Source organism: Alligator mississippiensis, chromosome 3 (genome assembly GCF_030867095.1).
Source record: "Alligator mississippiensis isolate rAllMis1 chromosome 3, rAllMis1, whole genome shotgun sequence".
Lineage (NCBI taxonomy): Eukaryota > Metazoa > Chordata > Crocodylia > Alligatoridae > Alligator > Alligator mississippiensis.
This window is the reverse complement of record NC_081826.1, coordinates 103150031-103171322: the sequence shown is the minus strand read 5'-3', so window position 1 is coordinate 103171322 and position 21292 is coordinate 103150031. Positions and strand designations below refer to the sequence as shown.

The window sequence follows — 21292 nt, the reverse complement described above, 5'->3', positions numbered from 1 at the left end:
AATGACAGCTAGCATGACTTCGTCACAGGCAGGTCTTGCCTTACCAACTTCATCTCCTTCTATGACCAAGTAACTCCCCACCTGGACACAAGAAAGTAGGTTGCCATTGTATACCTAGACTTTCAAAAGGCTTTTGATCTAGTATCCCACAATGTCCTCACAAGAAAATTGGAAGATTGTGGGCTTAACTCCAAGACAATGAGGTGGGCAAGAAACTGGCTGCAGGATAGGACCCAGAGAGTCATAGTGAACGGATCTGTGTCATCCTGACAAGAAGCAGGTAGCGGTGTCCCGCAGGGGTCAGTGCTTGGTCCAGTACTTTTCAATGTCTTTTTGTTAATTATTTTGATGTGGGGGTGAAGATCTCACTGGCCAAGCTTGCAAATGACACCAAGTTACGGGGAAGCGTGGTCATGCTTGAAGATAGGATACAGATGGACCTAGACAGGCTAGCAAGTTGGGTGGATCAAAATCTGATGAAGTTCAATATTGAAAAATGTAAAGTGCTCCACCTCAGGATGAGTAACAACCCCCCCTCCCAACACAGTCAGGCTTGGCGGCACCAAACTAGCTAGCACCATGAATGAAAGGAACCTGGGGGTAATAATAGACCACAGTATGAATGAGCTGGCAGTGTGATGCTGTAGCCAGTAGGGCAAATAATACTCTGGCATGCATCTATCTGTGCATCTCCAGCAAAACCAAGGACGTGATTCTTCCGTTCTGCTCGACACTGGTGAGACTGCAGCTGGAGTACTGTGTCCAGTTCTGGGCACCACACTTTATCAAGGACATGGACAAGCTTGGGAGAGTCCAAAGAAGAGCCACCCATATGATCAGAGTCTTACATGGCAAGCCATATGAGGAAAGGCTGGGGGATCTGAGACTCTTCAGAACTGAGGAAAAGAAGGCTGAGAGGGGACCTGGTAGCAGCTAACCACTATACTAGGGGAGTACATCAAGGACTCGGTGAGCAACTGTTCACCAGGACACCCTTGGGGAAAACTAGGAGTAATGGCCACAAACTCCTGGAAGATCAATTTAGACTCAACATTAGGAAAAACTTCTTCACAGTTAGGGTGTCCAGACTGAAATAAGCTCCCTCCAGAGGTGGTGCAATCACCTACCCTGGAAATCTTCAAGAGGAAACTAGACAGTCGCCTTGCTGGTGTCACCTGACCCCGTTATCTTTTCTGCTTGGTGCAGGGGGCTGAACCGGAAAATCTTCCAAGGTCCCTTCTGGCCTTACAATGTATGAATTTGAAAATATAAAATCCATAGTGGCTTAAGGACCTGTTTTTCTTCACTGGTCCCTCCTCCCGAGCACTGTGCCTGCATGTGCACACATACCGTGGATGGCTTATGGTAAGCTATCCATAGTCTCTGCAATTGCAGATAAAATCAAAATCTTATGTACAGTAAAAGCTGCCTTAACTGGCACTATATGAGCCGGCATGCTCTATTAACCAGCATGCCGGCTTGTAAGGTAAAAGCAAAACCAGAAGTGCCCACCGTGGCACTTCCGGTTTTGCCAAGCCCCAATGGCCTGGGGCATAGCAGCCTGCGTGGGGCCCACCTCCCTGTCCCTTGGGGCCTGCAGGAGGGGCGGCGATGCGGTAGAAGGGGCAGCAACCCGAACAGGCAAAGACACCTGTTTGGGCCTCTCGGTTAACCAGTATATTTTGTTATGTGGCACCCCACCATTTCCCATGGGTGCCAGATAAAGCTTTTGCTGCATGTCTCCAGATCTTTCAGACAACACTGTCCCCTCCCACGTCCACTTCTGTTTCAAGGACAAAAGCAGACTGTATAAATCTGGAAGGGAACAGCACACTGAAATAATAATAATAATGCTTCTAGGCCTCTGTTTAAAAGGTAAGAAAGAAGGCTTAATACGACAGAAATTCATATATTAATGCATAGTGGGATATACCCATTTTAAACCATGCCTTTACTATGAAAATCAATCTTAAAATGTTACTTATTCAGACCTAGAGTGGAATGTTTTTGGTTCTAGGGCAGAGAGAATTATTTCTCTGGAAAATAAGATTTGGCAAAGTGCATGTATTGAGAGTTAAACATGTTCATACAACAACGTCATTAGTCTTATTAATGCAGTATTTCTGACTGATTCTCAGTTTTATGCACCTTGGTGTGGCCATTGTAAGAAATTGGAGCCTGTGTGGAATGAGGTTGGCATAGAGATGAAAAACATGGGATCTCCAGTAAAAGTTGGAAAGATGGATGCAACTTCCTATTCTAGTAAGTATGGCAGGTATAGGTGGGGTTTTGTGGTATTATCAGACTTTTGGCTTTGAAAATACAGTGACTAGAAGGCTGAAAAGTAGAAAAGGGTTATGTGGGGGAAAATATGTATATACTTGAGGAGTTTGACTTAGAAATGTATAGCTATGTTTGTTAATTTATGTTCCGCTATTAGTGATTTTTGACTCGCTCCTATGTTTAACCCTTCCACAGAAATCTTATGTAATTAACACGGGCAGAAGAGAGAATTTGTGATATGTTCTTTATTTTTAAAAGGCAGCTATACATTCACTCTTCTCCATGTTATTCATTCCTACTTGTATATCAATAACATCTTTCTCACTTGTTGAACATACAGGCTCGATTTTTAGGACCCTGCCACAATTGGGGGGGGGGGGGGGGGGTTCTGTTCTATTATCTTTGTAAGTGACTTACTCTGCTTTAGAGTCTGCCCTGAAGCACAACTGGTACTGTTTTAAATTGCTTATTTTGCTGGTTGCCAGGAAGGTGTGTTCACACTTCTGGTGTTGTAAGTTGTTTTCAGATTGCCAGTTGGCCAGCAGATGTACCCATGCCAAGGGAAAATCCATTGCCTCATGGGAGAGCAGGGTTCTCATTAATCTTTAAGAAAACTTACTTTATTTTCTCAAATGAAATATAGGGGGAGACTCAATGCTGCTGCTTCCCTGCTATTTGCCCATTCTGCTAATTTCCTCCCCCACCACAGCCAGTGTTGGGACACATTTTAAGATGCCCTTCCTTCCCTCCCCTCGCATATTTGTATTCTGTATATTGATGAAAACTTTGTTGTAATAAATTTTGTCATAATAGTCCATGAATAGTATCTAATTATTGGGAGGTTATCTTAAAATTGACATCATCTTGGATTCAGGTAAACAGGATATCTGTAATATTTTAAATAGACTAAGTATCTTTTTAAATTTATATTCTATAAGCATCATTATTTTTTTAAAATGTATACCTTTGTTTAGCACAAAATCCATTCAACTGTGAACTGACTAGAACAAAAACAAGTACAGTGGTAATGATGCTACTTTTCTTGGTCTTTTAATGTTTATGTTAATGTAGATCCTTATGTGTAAATCTCTGATCATGGGAGAATCCAGCTTTCATTGGTGATGGGGGGAAATTGTTACTAGCTCCTCACTCTTGAAAAGAAACTTTAGGAAAAAATGATCTCTGAAGGCTCACAATAAAGAAAGCAGACAAAAAAAACCCCTTAGTCTGAAGATTCTAATACATCACTTTTACATTTTTATTTATTATTTTTAATGTGTGACACTTGCAAATGACACTGAAATTGAGGGGTGCAGGGTAAGAAATGGAGAGACCTAGTTGAGGTTACCCCAAAGCAAGTATCAATATGTTGCAGTTTTGGATCCAAGAATGGGGCAGGAGGGTGAAGTTCCCCTGTCTGTCTTGCTTCCCCCCCAGTTCTGTGCATGAACAGTGAGATTTGACTTTGCTGCCTGGTTAGCGTGGGTTCCTCTTGAAGCTTCATGATAGCAGTGAGCTCTGAGCTCACCAGCTGACTGGGGCGGGGTCTGGCTGGAACCTGTACTTCAATATGGCTCTGGAAGCAAGGGGCTAAGCACTGCTGCTTTTCATCCTTCCCATCTTTTCCTCCTTGCTTAATTCAGTGACAGGGGATGAGCAACAGTGAAAGCACGTACTCTAGCCAGATCCCATACTGAGAGCTCACATATGTCACAACCAGAGAGGGATGTGACTATTCTGCTACATACCCTCTGAATCTGCCCCTTGTGTGTGGTGTTCTAGAGAGCTGCTAACCTTGTGCTTTGCATCACTGAATATCTGAACATCATCACTCCAAGCACAGGGTTTCTCTTGACAAAGGACTACAAATAATTTTGTCCTCTGCTACAGCTAACAGCCACACAAGTAAGGTTGTGTTGGGTAAACAAGGCTTTGCGATAGGGTGATCCATTTTGGAGACACTGCTGCTCTGCACGTGGGCTTACACTCTTATGTGATTACACTTCTAACTTGCCTTGTTCTTGGCAAAAATGACATTATCAGCATTAAAAATGTGTACACAACCTTACGTGTTCTTCCATAAAAATGTACTGTGTTCTTTTTGTTTTTCTTTGAAATACTGTACCACATCATGCTTCCTATAACTTTCTCTTCTCAACAGCACTTCAGTTTCCATATGGCTTGTGCAGGATTGTATAATAACTACTATTTGTTTTATATAGATATTAAGTGGACTTTTGGGGTTCATTATTTGCACATACAATTTCAATTAGAAGTCTTGTAACACACTTAACAAAAACTTATGTCCTTATGCAAGCTTTGACTTTTGTGGATGTGCCGTTCTAAGTCAGACCAATATTCCATATAGCGCAGTTTCCCGTCTCTGACAGAAATGGATACTATACAGGGAGAGCATTGAACCAGGTATCTCTAGAGTGATTCATCTCCCATTCAGTATCCTTCCTGGCATCCACCATTTTATTGCGTTAGAGATGTCAGAGTAAACATTTCCAACCATTCTGTTCCATAGCCATTAATAGATCTATAGTTTATGGATATAGCCAATCCCTTTTTGACCCTGGATGTGCATTCTGCCTCCATCACCTGTGGCAGTAAATTCCGCATGATGCTTAAAAAATACTTGTTAGTTTTAAACCTGCTGCTGACTGATTTCAGCAGGTGCCTCCTTATTCTCCTCCAATATTCTGGCGCTTGGTGAACAACAGTTCCCTGTTCACTTGGTTCTCACCTTTCATGATTTTATAGAACTTTATCATATCTAATCTCAGACTTTCCTTTGCAAACCTTGAAGAGTCCTAGCTTCTTTATTCTTTCCTGGTATGGAAAGTGATCATGTTGGCTTCCATTCTCTATACCTTTTCTAATTATGCTACATCCTTTTTGAGATGTGGGGATGAGAACTGTACTGTACTGTACACAGTATTCAAGATGTGGGCACGCCCTGGATTTGTATAGTGAAGTGATGGTGTTCTCTGTGTTGTTTTCAATTCCCTTCTTAATGATGCACAATATTTTACTGGTTGTTTTGGTTGCTGCTGCATATTGAGCTGATGTTTTTAAAGAACTATGTAGAGTGATTCCAAGGTTTCTTTCCCAAGTCGTAACAACTAATTTGGAACCTATCAATGTGCATGTATAGTTGAGAAAATGATCAGGAGTCGTAGTAGAGAGAGCTTTTATTAGACCACCAAGATTTTTGCAAAAAAAATTCTTTAATTGCAAGCTTTCGGGCACAAACATCGGGCATTGGAGAAAAGATCGTAAAAGTTCTTCTGGGTAGAAATGAAAGTTCATATTTCATAGAGAAGCCAATACATGGAAAATTCCTTTGGACACTGAATTCATAGCTGGTATGGAGTCTCTCAGCTCTATGTGAGGTTCTGTGATGATGCAAATTACCTTGCAACTAAGGCAGGAGCAGTCTCTCAGGTTTTACAGACTTCTGCAATCTTATGTCCAATGCCTGATGCAGGGTGTTTGTGCCTGAAAATTTGCAATTAAAGATTTTTTTTGCAAAAATCCTGTTGGTCTAATAAAAGATATCATCTCTACTATGAGTCCTGATTGCTTTTTCCTCTAAAACAATATGACTACAACCTGGATTACCTGTATAGCTGAAGTTATTTTTCTCCAGGTGCATTAGCTGGTACTTGTTATATACTTTTTTTTAGAATACTAAATGTTGGCAAGGTGTTGGCCTGTTAAAGGCAGATGACTTAAGGTTGTAAGAAGTAAATCCTGTTAAAAGGGTACACATGTTTAACACTGTGTAGAACTGGAGATGCTGTTTGCTGTTCTTTCCAGTTTCCCTTGTTAAAGCTGGGCTTTAATTCAGTGGATTCACCCCAGTCCAAATATAGCTACTGACCAGAGTTTTGCTAGGAATAATGTGCAGGATCTCTTCATGGGGGGGAAGGACTTTTTTACAGCCAGTACAGTAGTGTTCATCTGTTTTGGAGAGTCCGTGTAGGACAGTGGTTCCCAACCTGTGGACCGGTGTGGGAGTGGGATGGGGTGCAAGGAGCTGGCTGCCTCCCTCCTGGGGCTGCCCCACACATTGCTACTGGCAGTAGAAGCTGCTCGCTCAGGTGGATGAACAGGGGTCTGAGTGGCCTGATGGTTGGGAACCTCTGGTGTAGGACACTCAGATGTTGAACTTGGGGGAAGAAAGGGAAGATTTCATAGTTTTCTAGGATCAGAAGAGACCTATTAGATCATCAAGTCTGACCCCCTGCTCTGGGCAGGAAAGAGCACTGGGGACAAGTGACACCTAGCCAGGTGCTTGTCTAATCTCCTTTTAAACACTTCTAAGGTAGGGGAAAGCACCACCTCCCATGGAAGCCCATTCCATGTTTTGGCAACCCTCACCATAAAGAATTTCCTCCTGATGTCCCACTCTAACTAATCTCCTGCGCTCGTTGAGGTTGGCCTTCCAGAAGTCTAGCACTTCTGCCCACTAGTTATATTTCCCACCTTTTGCTGGATAGTGAATCCTGTCAACAGGTAGTCGTCATCTCCTAGGTTACCCTGTACCTGCAGATCCCCCACCAAGTCCTCCTCTGTGGTCAGCACCAAGTCAGTTAAGGCATTTCCCCTAGTGTGAAAGCATACCTTCTGTGTTAGGTGCAGGTCCTGTATGCAGGTTAAGAATTTACGTAAACAGGAAGACCTGGCTGATTGGTACTCCCAGCAAATGTCCGGGTAATTTAGGTCACCCATAACTAGCAGGTCCTTTGAGCGTACTGTCTTTGAGAGCTGTCTCAAGAATTCTAGGTCTAACTCTTCCTTCTGTTGTGGGGGTCTCTAGTAGACCCTCACTACCAAGTCCCTTTCACCTCTACCCCCTTGTAATCTGACCCATAGGACTTTGATCTGCCCTTCTTCTGACGTCATCGTTTCTTAACATATAGAGCAACGCTCCCCACTTTTTTTTTCCTAATCTATCTTGCATGTATAGCCTGTAGCCCTCAATGCCCACTGCCCAATCATGGGTAGGATCCCACCAGGTTTCTGTTAGCCCAACCAGGTCGAAATCTTTTGTCTGCAAGATTAATATGTTCTTCATAATTTTCTAATGTCACTTATTCCAGCCCTCTATTTGGCATGAGTTTGTTCTTGTAGAATGTTCCTTTTATTCTTTCTATGACTGGCAAGTATGATTGGGAAAACTGGGGCTTGTGAGAGGCAGTATTTCAAATGTCCCATCTCAAGAGAAGATAAGTTAATTCTCTAAGGTTATAAACTGCATTTATGGATTTGTTGCAAGTTTCATGATGTTGTTTTCTCCACAACTGGCTTATAAATCAGCTGAGAACGTTGAGACAATTGGCTTATGTCATTTTTTTTTTTTGTTTTGTTTTTGTTTTCCTTCTCTGCACTCCTAGGTACATAGGTCACCCATTGGTTTCTACCACATATTTCGGTGTTGTGATGGTCAGTTCTGTTGGAGTGTTGTTCTGTTGGAGTGTTATTCTGTTGGATTTGGATTTTTTCTGTAATGTTTTGTGTGATGCTTTTGTTCATGACTTCATGTGATGTTTCTCTTCTCTCTCTCTCTCTGGGTAATGCCTATGCCTGACACAGAAGTTCTTGCACTGGTAGCATGTGCCTGTCATTGTCTTGCTATGTTGACTTTGTTAGCTTTCTTTGTGTAGAACTGCTAACATAAGGAATTTTTAATTAAACTTAGGGCATGTTTCACAGACAAGAGATGATCTTATCAATGTTGTTGTGGATTTTCATGGCTTTGTTTCACAAAGGAGGAAGATCATGATGCTAGCATTACTCCCATATCTGTGTGCCAGTGCTCATTATACTTTTTTTTCCAAATCTTTTCAGGCTTCTGAAAGTTTGCTCTCTGATTTATTTGTCATTTGACATTTAGTACACTATTTCTATGATTACATATGTTGCTCTTTGGATAACTAGGCTTCTAGTGGAACATTTTGTCTTCCCTGACGAATAAACAAACTGGCCTGTTTTGCTAATACCCAAGTCTTGTCTTCCATAGAGTTTTGTTGGTTTTTTTTTTTTTTTAATTGAAAGGGCAATGTTAGCAAATTTAGGTCTTTCAGGTATTGCTGTCCATGAAATTCCTGAGTTGCCTTCTGTGGCTACCTTCCTCATGACCTACATGTTTCCTTCCTCCTCCTTCTGTAGTGAGTCTTTCTGTTTGTACCAGTCCAGGACTCCTTGATGCAAAGTTTCCTCTTGGGGATGTATGTTACAGCCTTGCCCAGTCACCGCCTTTGTGTTAGATCTTCAAGCCCTCAATGTAATATGTCCCTTTTTGTTTCTTGTGATACTTAACTCCTGAACTAAATGTGTCTTTCAGCCCAAACCTAGAGGCATTTTTTTCTTGCTAGAGTCTTTTAAATATGAGCTTTTTAATGACCTTTTACACTCTCTCTAAACTGATCTTCTTTTAACAAATGCTTGCTTTCCTGTATCCATGTATGTAGGCTAGCAGTTTTTTTTTAAACACTCTTGAAGTGAAAAATTGGTCTGCTTTTCTGGCACTAACTTACTGAGTACTCAGGTCACTTCATATATTTGAGGAAATAGTGTACCACTTCACACTATGCTATTAGTGTGTGCTGTTTTGGTACATGACCAAACCCCTGCCACATTCTCATGATTTTTATCCAGATGATGATTGTTACTTCCAGTCTTGCATTTAAAATTCCCTGATATTGATGTCTCTGAACTCTGGAAACATCATTTAATGCATTAAAAAAAAAAAAAAAAAAATCTGTTGTCTTACTTGACTTGTTGCTAGTAAGTATTGCTGGAAACTTGAAGAATCCAGCCTGAAACCCAATTCTGAGAATTCTTCCTCGAATGTTTCCTGTTCAGTGCTTATCTACTTTATTTGACATTTCTGATAGCTATACCAGCTTCATGTCTCTGTTATCCAACGAGACAATAACCTAATTGTATTTATCAGAAGTGCAGTGCATTTGAACCTGTCCATCTGACATCTGCTTAAATTAGTTAAAGAAACAGACGAATATTAATTTGACACTTCTGCAATAAGGGACTGTATAATTTAATACATAGATGCATACAAATCTACCTTTCATTACTGATTTGGTGCTGAGCTATAGCTTGGGGTGCTTTTTTGGGTGTGACAGATGATTAATATTCTTTTTCCAGTTCAGCTGCATGCTGGTATGGCTCTGTTGTTTTTTGCAGCATTTTTTGTTTTATTCTGTAGTGTTATCACTATGTCTGGGTTTGGTTGGGCCAAAACCCAGATAAAATCTGGGTACAATGGTTTACTGACATATAGCTCAAGTTCAGGGCCTGCTGTTTAAACATCTTAATGTAGTACAGTATACCCACAGTACTTAGCCTTTTTTTTCCATCTCTTTTCTAATGCTTTTGGAAGGTTTCTCAGCATTTAGTATTTGCTGACTGACAGCTTGCACTTTTATAATGGCAGAGTGTATTTGTTGACATGGTATCAGATAAGTTTGTCTTAATTAATATAACAAATAATATTATCTTTTTTAATCCCTGTTAACTGATTTTCATGCAAGTAAATGATTTTCATAAGCTGAAAGTAAACAAGATTTATTGTACAAGTCTTATCTACATAAAAGCAAAAGACCTGATTTGCTTTTAGTTGTAACTAAATGTCTTTCAGGTATTGCATCTGAATTTGGAGTTCGAGGCTATCCAACAATTAAGCTGTAAGTTGACCTTTCCTATTTTATATTTGTAAGTATGTAGAGGGAAGGGGCAGAAAAAATTTGATTACTGACCCCTTTATAATGCTGGGCAAACAAATTACAGTTTTTTGAGGCATAATTTGCAAGTTATATTACTAAAATGCATAATTGATTTGAAAAATGAGGTATACTCAGAATTTTAAGATTCTCACTAGTCAGGTTTTAACCAAGACAGCATAAACACATTGAGTATTAAACATCATTTTGATCCATTTGGTGAAGATATTTAAACTTAAAGGAGACCATCATGAACTTGAAATCCAGTCAGTTTGAATAATCAAAGGAAATGGTTTTAGGTACTAAAACTTCATCTGGATGTCCACTGGTAGCTTAGAGACTTGAGCCACACTTATTGTGCATTTCTTGAAAAATGTCACTCAGCCAATGTGACAATCTACCCACTTATTTCTTCTCTGTGTGTCTGCAACCTCAGCAGTTAGTTTTGGGCATGCATACCTCAGATTGCTGCTCAGAACCAATCTAAACTGTCTCTGCTACATCGTTGCTGAGCTTGCCTACATAAAGCAGGAGTGAGTGAACAGAGATTGTCCTTCGATAGCTGAGTGGGGCAATGATTTTTTTTTTTTTCTTAATCTTTCAGTTCTAGTAACTTTAACTCTTTGGGATTAGTATGTAGTTTAAGGAAAAGACAGGCGGGGCTTTTATATGAACAAACTTCCTTTTAATAAATTTTAGTACAAGGTCAAGAGTTATAAAATGGTATGTTAAGGGGAGAAGCCATGTTTACTCTAATGATAAACAGATTGTATTAGACTTACTGGAAGATGATTAATTATAACAAAATATTATTTGGATTTTTTTCAGTTACATTTCACAGGGTTACATAGCATGTTACTGGCTGGAAGTAAAGACATATTTCAAAATGACATGCACGTTTAGGAAATTTGGTCTTAATGTCACCAAATTGATAACGTAGCTTAACCATATGTGTTCTTTCCCCTCCTCCCCGCAAAAGGAAATATTAACACTTTAGATCACAGCCAGTACTCCCCCCTCCCCCCCCCCTTTTTTTTTTCTTCTTGTAAGGAAATGAAGTAAGCTTATACTTCCTGTCAGTTGCACACAATAATATTCTGTATTGAACAAATACAGATGCAAAGGTAACTGCATATGCAGATTTAGCTACTTTTGCAGGTTATCAGGTTGCTGCTATTGCAGGCAATCACAGCAGAATACTATTTTCCACTTTTTTTTTTTGTCTTTTTGTTTTGCTTTTCTTTTTTTTCAAGTAGTAGAAAGATAACATAGGCACTCTTGATAATGGCTGATCCCTTTTGAGGCATAAATGCTGAGGTTTTGTGTGTTTTGCCTGTCAAGCCATAAGCACGTTTTCTAAACATCTTTATATTTCTAAAATTCAGTGATTGGCAAACAAACATGTACTATAGAAATTAGCAGTAAAGCAATGTTAATTTATTCAGTAGGAGGTTAATAAACTTTGAATTTTCTCACAATAATTGTATTATAGTGGAGCCATTGAGCTCCTTGTTTTGCTGAGTAAAGATGGCTTGTAATGGCTAATTAGTTGCAAAATTGAACTTCATCAGCATTTACTGATGATTTAATATATTGAAATATTTTGATTTCATATAAACAGACAAATTTAGGTTATAGGCCAGAGAAGTGCAATGAATGGCTATTAAGTGTATTTTTCTCTCTCTCTCTTTCTGTGTTCTCACCAGTTTAAAAGGTGACCTGGCATACAACTATAGAGGACCTAGGACAAAAGATGATATAATTGAGTTTGCCAACAGAGTAGCAGGGTAAGTATTTATATTTCTGTTAGCATGCCCATAACTTAGTTTTATTTGGGTTATCTTCCCCATTTAATTGGAAGTGAGAGCCAAAGGTAGCTTTCAGTATAGAAAAATATATTTGATACTTGTATTTAAAACTTTGTTTTGCATTCTTTCACTTAACAAGAGTTATCTTGGGTATAATTCAAGTGCTTTTATTATGATTTTAAGTAAAATTGGAAGGAATATTTTAAGGTAAGTTGCACATAAAAACAATAATTGAGTTAAAGCCAGAAATATATAACACCCCAGCTAAATAGAGTAGAGTTAGGTGTTCAGGAAAGGAATATATTCATCACTAATGATTGTAGTAACTTCTCTTGTATGCCTTTCCAACCTTAACTAGGCAGTAGAGGACACATTTAGAACACAGTTCTAGGGTTCTAATGACTATCCATTTATCAGTATCAATCATTGATATTAGTTTTTAATGATGATTTTATATATTCTCCTCAATCCTTTTCCATTACGATGAAACTAAAATTGGAGTTTGTTTTAACCTATGTTAAAAGCTTTGTTTCCTTAACTTTTTTCCCTTCTGTCCTGCTTCTGATTTTTTTGTATTGTATTTGCCTTGCAAGGGCTTCTGCATTGGTAGATCTTTTGAGAAGTCTCCTTCCTTCATTGGGGTTCCACTTTCCTATACTGTGTCCTCTTTGGGGCTGGTACCAATTTGGGGGGGGGGGGGGGGGGGGTTGCTATACCCTGTAGCACAGTGAAGTAGATGTTTGCTTGTTTCATTGCCAGACAAGCAATAATTATAGATGGCTTCTGGCTATCTTCTTGTTCATATTTTAGATACTCAAATGTAGGACTAGGTCTTCCCCTCCCATTCAGTGGGGGATGACAGGGAGAGAGGGCAGCTTGTCTCTGTTTCAAATACAAAGCAAAGTGGGAGGCATGGGGCTTTTGCAGCTCTGACTGGTCCCAGCCTAGGGTCAGAGTCCTCCTCTACCCCATCATTTGCCATCTGTTGTGGCTCTGGTCTCGCACGCTGGGTAGCTCCAGCCCTGGCCAGGCAATGTAGCAATAGCGGTGATGGCAGTTAAACTATGTAAGATACCAATATCATTACAGAGTGCACATTAGATGTGCTAGTAGAAGTGTATTTTGATTCTATAGTGACCTACAGTTTCAGTTCATGACCTTGTATGCATTTTCAGTGTGTTAGTGTTGTGAATAGCTGGGCTGGCTAGGCCCCAGGCCTGTATGACTTGCCTTCATTACTGACTTCCTGCACATAATACTTGCTGTCTTTTCTCTAATAAGTACAGCTGTTTAATCTGATTACATCACTGTCAACTGGTTGGCAGAAGGGAAGTGTGCAGGGGTTTCACATCTGAAGTGTGATAGGACAATTGCATTTTTAGATCTCTATATTGAATAAAAAAGTCACATCCCACTGATTGCATAAGAAAATCGGTTACTATTCAGAAACCCCTGCAGATGTAGCCATTTTTGCTGCTAACGTATGTATACCAATTGTCCCATTATTGTCCTTTGTACTTCTGTGTCTCCTGGAAGATAAATAAGGTGCCGTATACCAGAAAATGATCTTCAGGGGCCTTGAAACTCCTTCCTAGTTATTTTTGGCAACCTAACTGAGCCTAGTACTTTTTTCTAGGAATGAATGGGGAAGGGGAAACTTGGTTAGAAGCAGAGACTTTGTTAAACTAAGGAGAAGGCAGGGGTGGGAGCTGAAGGGCCTCCTAGAAGCTGAGCTAACTTTTTGCTTAAGCCTTAAGGCAGTGTCACAGGGCCCAGGGCCTCTAGTCTATCCAACAATTAAAAGTATTTGTATAGTGTTTGTGTGTTCTGCACCTGTTTGTGTAACATGCTTCTCAGCAAAGGGTGTAAAGGGCAGCATGCTCATGAGCCTTTTTTAACAGCCTTGACTTGATATTGCTGTTCTGCGCACTAAATCTACCTTAACTTGCAACCTTCCAAATTTTTTGCTGTAGTCTTTTCCTTTAACGTCTTGGTGCACTCACTTTTTTTTTTCTTGTGACCTCTCTTCATAGCATGTTCCAGCCCCGCCGCCCTCTTATTTTTCAGCTGACCGGAAGCTCGTGAAACTTCTTGTTTCACACTCTAAGACTTTCTCTCTTGCCTGTCATCATGACATCTCAGACTTTAGCCATCTTGCCAGTGGTTCTGTGCACAAAGCAGACAATTCAAGAGTCTCTGTAGCCTGAGAGAATTTCATATTCTGTGATTCATTTGTAAATGTTTCCCTCTGGAAATAGAGGTGGGTACACGGTCAGATTAACAATCTATTGTGTGCAAGCCCACAGAATCAATCTCTGAGCACAAGATACTTTGTGGTGATGGATCTCTAACATTACATCATCCTTGAGAAGATGCCATGTACTTCTTGTTTTGCCAGAAAAGATTACTTCTGTGGAGCGCAGATAGCTTCACAAGGAACTATATTTTAGTGTCTCTTGAATCTCACAACACAAGGGGCAAGCAGTATTGAGATCCTGTTGAAGTTCAGTAGTACCCTGGCAACAATACTCTGGTATTATGGCTTCCTTAACATTTACTTCAGTGGGACCCAGAAAGGCAGGTGCCCATATAATATGTTGGCATGTTCGGAGTGGATCTGTTTCTTTTCCACTTCCATGGCACTGGCAGCTGTAGCACCTCTTCACAGCTGTTGGCAGATGTTAGAAATAGTGACATGATTGAGCTATGAATAATTTTATACCTGTATAATACTAGCATAAGTGCAACATAGGCCAGAGCACCATGTGTTCTGTCAGTGAGTCTTGGTTCCAAACAGCTTGGTGGCTCAACAGCATAAGAAATCTCCTTTAAAGGAGAAAATCCATGGTTTTCCACAGCAAATGGAAAACCCAGGTCCCTGCTCCTAAGCCAGTAGCATTGTATTTCCCTGGAGGTGGTCAGTAAGCATTGTCTAGGACATCTCTATGTGACACTATTCTGGTTATGATCAATAGTGTCTAGTAGACACCTGCCATTTCTACCCCAAGTGATTGGAAGTTGGACAAGCAACATTAGGTCTCTTCCAGAGAAACGGAGTACTTTTACATCCCCTCTCCTATTGGTGATGTGACAAATAAAAGAAAAATGGTTTTGCTCCTCCTTGAAGGACAAGGCTGGATTTGTTAATGAAGACGTAGTACCCTTGTGCTTGACTGCTGCTTAGGGTGGCTGATTTATTAGGCCCTACTAGTATGGTGTATGTGTACCCCCAAATGAAAGCAAAAATATCATCCCTGTTTTGAGCAGAGACATTCTTATTAACCTTTTTTTGCTCTTCTTACCTTGCCATTCATATATCGACCTCAAGAGCCATCAAAGAGCAGACTGGTTCTGTAAAACTGTTTTCTTTTCAGTCTCTTTAGTGATCAGACAAAATCTTGTGTTTTTGTTTTTTACAATCAAGAACCTGCCCAGCCTCTATCAGCCCCTTTCTTCCTTTCAGTAGCCATTTGCCTTGTTTTCAAGCAATATGAACCTGGATCAGGTAGATTCTAAATATCATCAAAGCTGAGCAGGCAAGTTAGTTCAACTTGCCTATCCTTCCCTTTTTCTTCAGGGGCTCTTTTTCTCATGAGATGTTTCCTTCCTGTTTACATTGTAGAGGCATTGGAGGAAATGGTTTTAGGGAACAGGGCAGCATCTCATTTTGAACTTGAGCTTGTAAATAAAAGTGCTTTTATATATATTTTTTTAAGTTCAAGACTTCATCCACTATAATACACACATGCGTTGTTCTATTTTCAACACATTTACTTCTGTATTGCCATCAGGATCATCTGCAGAAAGTACTCTTATTTGACATGGGCCAGGGCCTTAACCAATGCAAGGTCCTCTTTGTTGTCTTAACAGCTTCAAAACTGCAGGGTTCTTGTGATAATGGTCACTTATCTTGCGAGAGTAAGATGGGAACTCATGTAGGTGGTTAACCATATAGAAGGTAGGACAGAGCAGCAACCTTTAAAGACTGTCTGGTTCAGAGAGAAATGAGATTTTGTTGGCAACATCCTACTTTGTTGGATGCTTGGGAGGAAAAATGTGTCAGTTATTACCCTCTCTCAGGTGACTGGTTATGGGAAGCTCCTTCAAATCTTCATTACTTTTAGGTCACCATCAGGTTTGATATTTCAGATAGGTAGGAGTAAACTTAATAAACTGTTCAACTACTAGAATTCATGAGTGTCACATTGGACTCTTTATTGCCTAGTCTCACCTAGTAGTCTGATGTTTTTTCATGCCACGGTCTTGAAAATGTCCTGTATGCCACTGTGCCTAAAACTTTAATTCCACAGATGCTTCAGAAAGTGCAGCAGGATTCTGCACATCCTGCAGTTAGTGACCTTAGCTTGGTGAAGGCTCTTCTAATTTGAAGAACACTCTTGGAAGGCGTTTAAGAGCCCCAGGCCCCTCCTAATACTCCAAGACCTATAAGAAGATACTCCACAAAGTTTTACACATACTGTCCCCATAGCATGCATATTTGATACCGCATGTTGGTAGAGTAGGCCTGTTGGTACCCAGTCAGACCTATTCATGTCCACTAGGTCACAGCACTGTTTGTGGCATTTGGTGCATATGGAGCAGGAGTGAGTTGGCAGTACCTGTTTTCACTGTGGCGCTCCCTAGCACAATCAGAGGCTGAGTAGTGTGTGTTGACTTTGTCGAAATACTGACTTTCCAGTTGCTACCATCTTGTCAAGGAGAATAAGTAAGATCCAGATGTTGGTGGCAGAGCTCTCTTATATTGTTTGTTACCTAGACAAAGTATACTTGAAAACTTACCTTGGAATCGGGCATTAGCTTATTACAGAGGCACTAAGCACTACATTGTTGTGGAAACTTCCATGACAGATGCTATATTTGCTGAAATAGTCGTGTTGTTTGTTTGCATAAGACCTCTGAGACTGATGTTTGTTAGATGCTTGGGCTTCAGTAATATGGCTGATTTGGAGTCATCTATGTCTTAACTTCTGTTTTCTCTCGAGTCCCTGATATTCTGGGATTCTAAGGTGAAAAAGAAACTGGAGACAGAAGTATGAGCCATCCTTTCTGCCCTCAGTGTGTAATATGAGGAAGGATAGGCATGTGCCATACTGGTATCAGCTGTACTCTGACTGTGCACCATACAGTTACTACTAAGGAAACATGTTTGAGCTCAGATGTTTGTGGCTAAAAATGTGCATGTTATACATCTTGAAATCTTGTTACTGGTTGAGTAACTAAAAGCAGGACTAATAATCTCTGAAGTAAGGTGATTTACTAAAGCTATAGTCCTTAGTTGTCATATCCACAGTCTCCAATATCTTAGAGAGAGAGCTTTTCAGGATATTGTTGCTAGTAGTATTTTAAACTAAGATGCAACTATAACTGATGCCTTGATTTACACTGTAACACACTGTATTGTGTAATAGTTGTAAAGTACAGAACTTCTGAGTCAGAATTGTAAAGTTATTACATGAAAATTAGATGATGTTTTGATTTCTCTAATTTTGGAAAACTGGAATGTGTTGCTCTTAACTGACCTATTCTCCTTTCCCCTCCCTCTGTCCCCCTACACTTCTTTTTTTAAGACCTCTTATCCGGCCACTCCCTAGCCAGCTGATGTTTGAGCATGTGCAAAGGAGACATCGGGTACTTTTTGTGTACGTTGGTGGGGAATCTCCTTTAAAGGTTTGAAACTTAAAATTAAGTTAAATTTTTTTTTTTTTTTTTTTTTTTTTTTTGCTCTTCACAAAGGTAGTCTCAAGTGACTTGCATATCGCTTTTAAAACTGTGCAGCTATCCTGCCACCTTAAGAAAATGAAATGTAAGCTGATAAATATGTACTAACTTTAGAGCACTTTTAATGGCGTCATTACAAAACAATGGGTGTCTATACATGAGCACGGATGCTGTTCCGATTCACTGGAATTCCATTGAGTCTGCTAGAGCATGTAGTTGGTCACTTACCTTGGTAGTTGCCATGCTCCAGCAGCCTCCTGCATCTCGTGTATCAGCATTCTCATTCTTACAAATGGCAGGGGACACTTCAACTAAAGCTCACTGAACGAGCTTTAGTTCGAGCACCCTGCCACCGTTTTTAAGCCTGTGAACACCGATACATGGGACAGCTCTCAGAGCTGCTCTCATTAAAGCACTGCCTCCCCTACCCCTGAAGAATATGTGAAGGTGTCAAATGTTCTGTGTGTTTTAGTGGCTTCTACCAAAAATGCCAGTACTAACTGGGATCTGAACACCCGCTTCATTTCTCTTGTAGTTGATTTTAGTTGGGACTAGTGCAGGTCTAGTGGTATCAACATTTTTAAAATTTGTATTGGCAATGTCAAAATGATATCTTTTTTCTGTTGCCTAGGTACTTTTGCAGCATCATTTTAAAACTAAAAATGTCCATTTTTAAAGTTAAGTTAGTATGTCTTGCATAATTCTCAAAGTAGACAAATATATTTAAAATTTAAACACCTCCTGTCCTACAGCTTTAAATTTATGTAGGCCAGAAGTGGTTGACTTGCAGTGTGAGTGCCATAAGTGGCACAGGTAGATTCTGTGTTGCATGTGGCAGATTGGGGAGGGGACAGGCAGTACCATAGCAGATAGGGCAGGGAGCAGAAAGCAGAGCATTAAAGTAAATAGGGAGCACAAGCTGGAGCAGAAAGTGGAGCAGCAAATCTGGCAGAGGAAAGGTGGCACCCAAGGAGAATATGGGGCTAATTTGTGGCACACTTTCAAAAAAAAAAGGTTAGCCCCCTGACCTAGGCCACAAACAGACATTCACTTCTACTGGTGGAAATTGCTCAAAAATTTCTGATGGTAGAAATGTTTCCAGGACAGGGAATGTACAGCCATTCAGCTTGCAGTTGTCTCCTCTCTGCACTCTCAGTACCCCATGGTGATACTGGTTTGGGAAAAACATGGAGAACAGTTGCTGCTGCATTCCTGGTCTTTGTAGGTAGTGGAGCTGTGGGAAAAGATTGTGTGTTTCCGTAGTCCCAGGATATCAAGATCTGGGAAATGACAGGGGGCTTTGCTATGGAGTGCCCAACTACTCTGACAAGGGACCCCAGTATGAGTAGTGGGTAGGGAGTTCCTCCCCTCAGCTTCCAGTGGCTGGGAGCCAAGCAGAATGAGCAGCATCCACAATCAGCAGAGCAGTAGGAGGCTTTGCCCTGCTACTCCAGTCTCTCTGTGGACTGGAACAGCAAAGCTGCCTGCCTGTTTCCCCAACCAGGCAGTCCCTGGTCTGAGAGAGGACAAGGCGCATTCCCCCACTTCTTTACTGTCCTGATGGGGAATGTACAAGTGTGCAGTCTTGCAAGAGAGTTTGCCTTACAAGCAAGATCTTGCAGGAGGTCTCTCTCTTGGAAGGGGGCATGTTCTCCTAGGACAAATTTGAGTGAAAGCTTGTATGTTTGTCACTTCTACTGGAAAAATGATGATTCTCCTATTAGCAATGTGATGTCTGTACTTGCTCCTACCAAATGAATATAAACTTTTAATTGCAAAATCTAGTTGCTTTGCCTTCTATCCCATCCCCCCCCCCCCAGCTTTAGTGGAAAAATGCTACCATAAGCTCCCAGTGCAGAACGATATTGGCCCAGAGATTTATTTATATATTTATTGTCACCAGTTTAAAAAAAAAAAAGTATCCAGATGTGCAGCAGTAGAGCAGATGGACCCTCTTTCTATTCTAGAATTTCACTTAGTTGTTGTTAATAGCATATTCTGCTGTGTTTTTGTGATGTGAAACTTCCTTTTAGTATATCAAGTTTTAAGATTTTTTTTAAAGAAGCTTTTCTGTTTATTTTTTGCAGGAAAAGTACATTGAGGTTGCTTCGGAACTAATTGTTTACACATACTTTTTTTCTGCTTCAGAAGATGTGCTACCTGAGGTAAACTATTTTTGCTTTTTCAAATGTTAGCTTTCTCTAATTATAAATGGTATTTAGCAGAACAATAGCATTTCTGTTCTATTTCTTCCTTTAAACAATATTAGGACAAGTTGATGATGATTCGCTAATAGTGATGTTCCTGTTATATGACTGTTTTTTATGGCACATTATTTGCAAATAATCTATTGGCAGATCCATACTAATGAATTGATGCATATCCACTTAAAGCACCTAGGAGAAAATGTATGGGTGGAATTTGATTTAGTTAGTCAATATTCTGCCCAGCTGGTGGCCTGTGGCTTGACAGTGCAGCCTATGCAACCTCTGCTGGTGTGAGCCCTAGGTACTTTGAAGTTGGGCAGCTACTCTCCATGTAACTGAAAACCCCATCTTTTGCTAGCAGTACCAAAATTGCTGTCATTTAGTAAAAGGTGAAGACTTTTATCAAATTATTCAATTTATCATACATAAAATTCATGGAAGAATTCAATTGTTTTCTTTCATTATTCCCTTGTCATGAGCAAATGTCTTTGTCAGAGAAGATTTATGGGGTACCTAAATAAAATAGTGTTTCAGGAGCCCCTCTTAATTCTGTTCTCATGCTCTTCTAACTTATCTCAGCTAATTTGAAGATCTAAAATTGAGCTGAGCCTGAAACTATTCTCCAGCTTCTCTAAACATAACCATCTTAATGTCATTTTATGCCGAATTTATTTTATTAAGTGACTTATTGTTTTTTATTTTCAGACTATTGTTTGCTTAATCTGCACTAATGGCTATTGATTTTTGACAAATTTAAGAAATTAAAAATATGGTGAGAATTATAAATGCACTGATTCTTTATGTAAGAATCAGTCACTTGTAGATAAGATTTTTTCATCCCTACCTTTCCCCATACCTAGTTAGGTGAAGTGGGGGTGGAATTCCCTGGAAAAGATGGAAAGAATGACCTTAAACACAACTTTAGCCCAGGAACTGGTTACTAAGGAGGAGCCCCAAAGGCACTATTCTCTATGTATATTTGCATGTTGCTGTAGTTGTACCCATGTATGGATCCTTACTTATGAGTTCATCCCCTTAAAAAGATTCTGAGCTTCAGAAAAAGTCAGCATCTAGATCCAAAATAATGGTCAGTGCAGTAGCCCAGCTCTCTATTAGATTTAACTGTGCAAGAAAAATAGCATTCGGTCAAAAACAGTCTCAGGAATGCAAAAGGCTTTGTTTGCCTTATTTGGTGATGGTCCTGCTCTTCAGTATCATTTAAAGCGAGTGATTAACTGTCAGGATCTCCTAACTGATTGTGAGTTTCTAATAAGGGCCAAAACAGTGATGTTTGTCAAAAAGCTATCGCACAAAAAGAAAGGACCTAAAGGACATTAAGAAAGGCTAGTTGGTAGTGAAAATGGCCCTACAAATAATAATGGATGAAACAGATACTGTCAGCAAGTCCAGCTATTGCACTGACCATAACTTTGGATCCAGACGCTGACTTTTTCCTGAAGCTCAGAATCTTTTTAAGGAGCTGAACTCATAAGTAAGGATCCAT

The 21292-nt window shown here is 40.1% G+C and overlaps 1 protein-coding gene across 1 annotated transcript in view; it reads left to right on the top strand.

Annotated features, from left to right (window-relative positions):
• TMX3 (thioredoxin related transmembrane protein 3) overlaps positions 1–21292 on the top strand; it is a 65865-nt gene that overhangs the window by 7817 nt on the left and 36756 nt on the right. The window contains exons 5-9 of the mRNA XM_014606746.3: positions 2139–2262; positions 9953–9998; positions 11741–11821; positions 17431–17530; positions 19669–19746. Coding sequence (XP_014462232.2) covers positions 2139–2262; positions 9953–9998; positions 11741–11821; positions 17431–17530; positions 19669–19746 — 429 coding nt within the window. The remainder of the gene's footprint in view (positions 1–2138; positions 2263–9952; positions 9999–11740; positions 11822–17430; positions 17531–19668; positions 19747–21292) is intronic.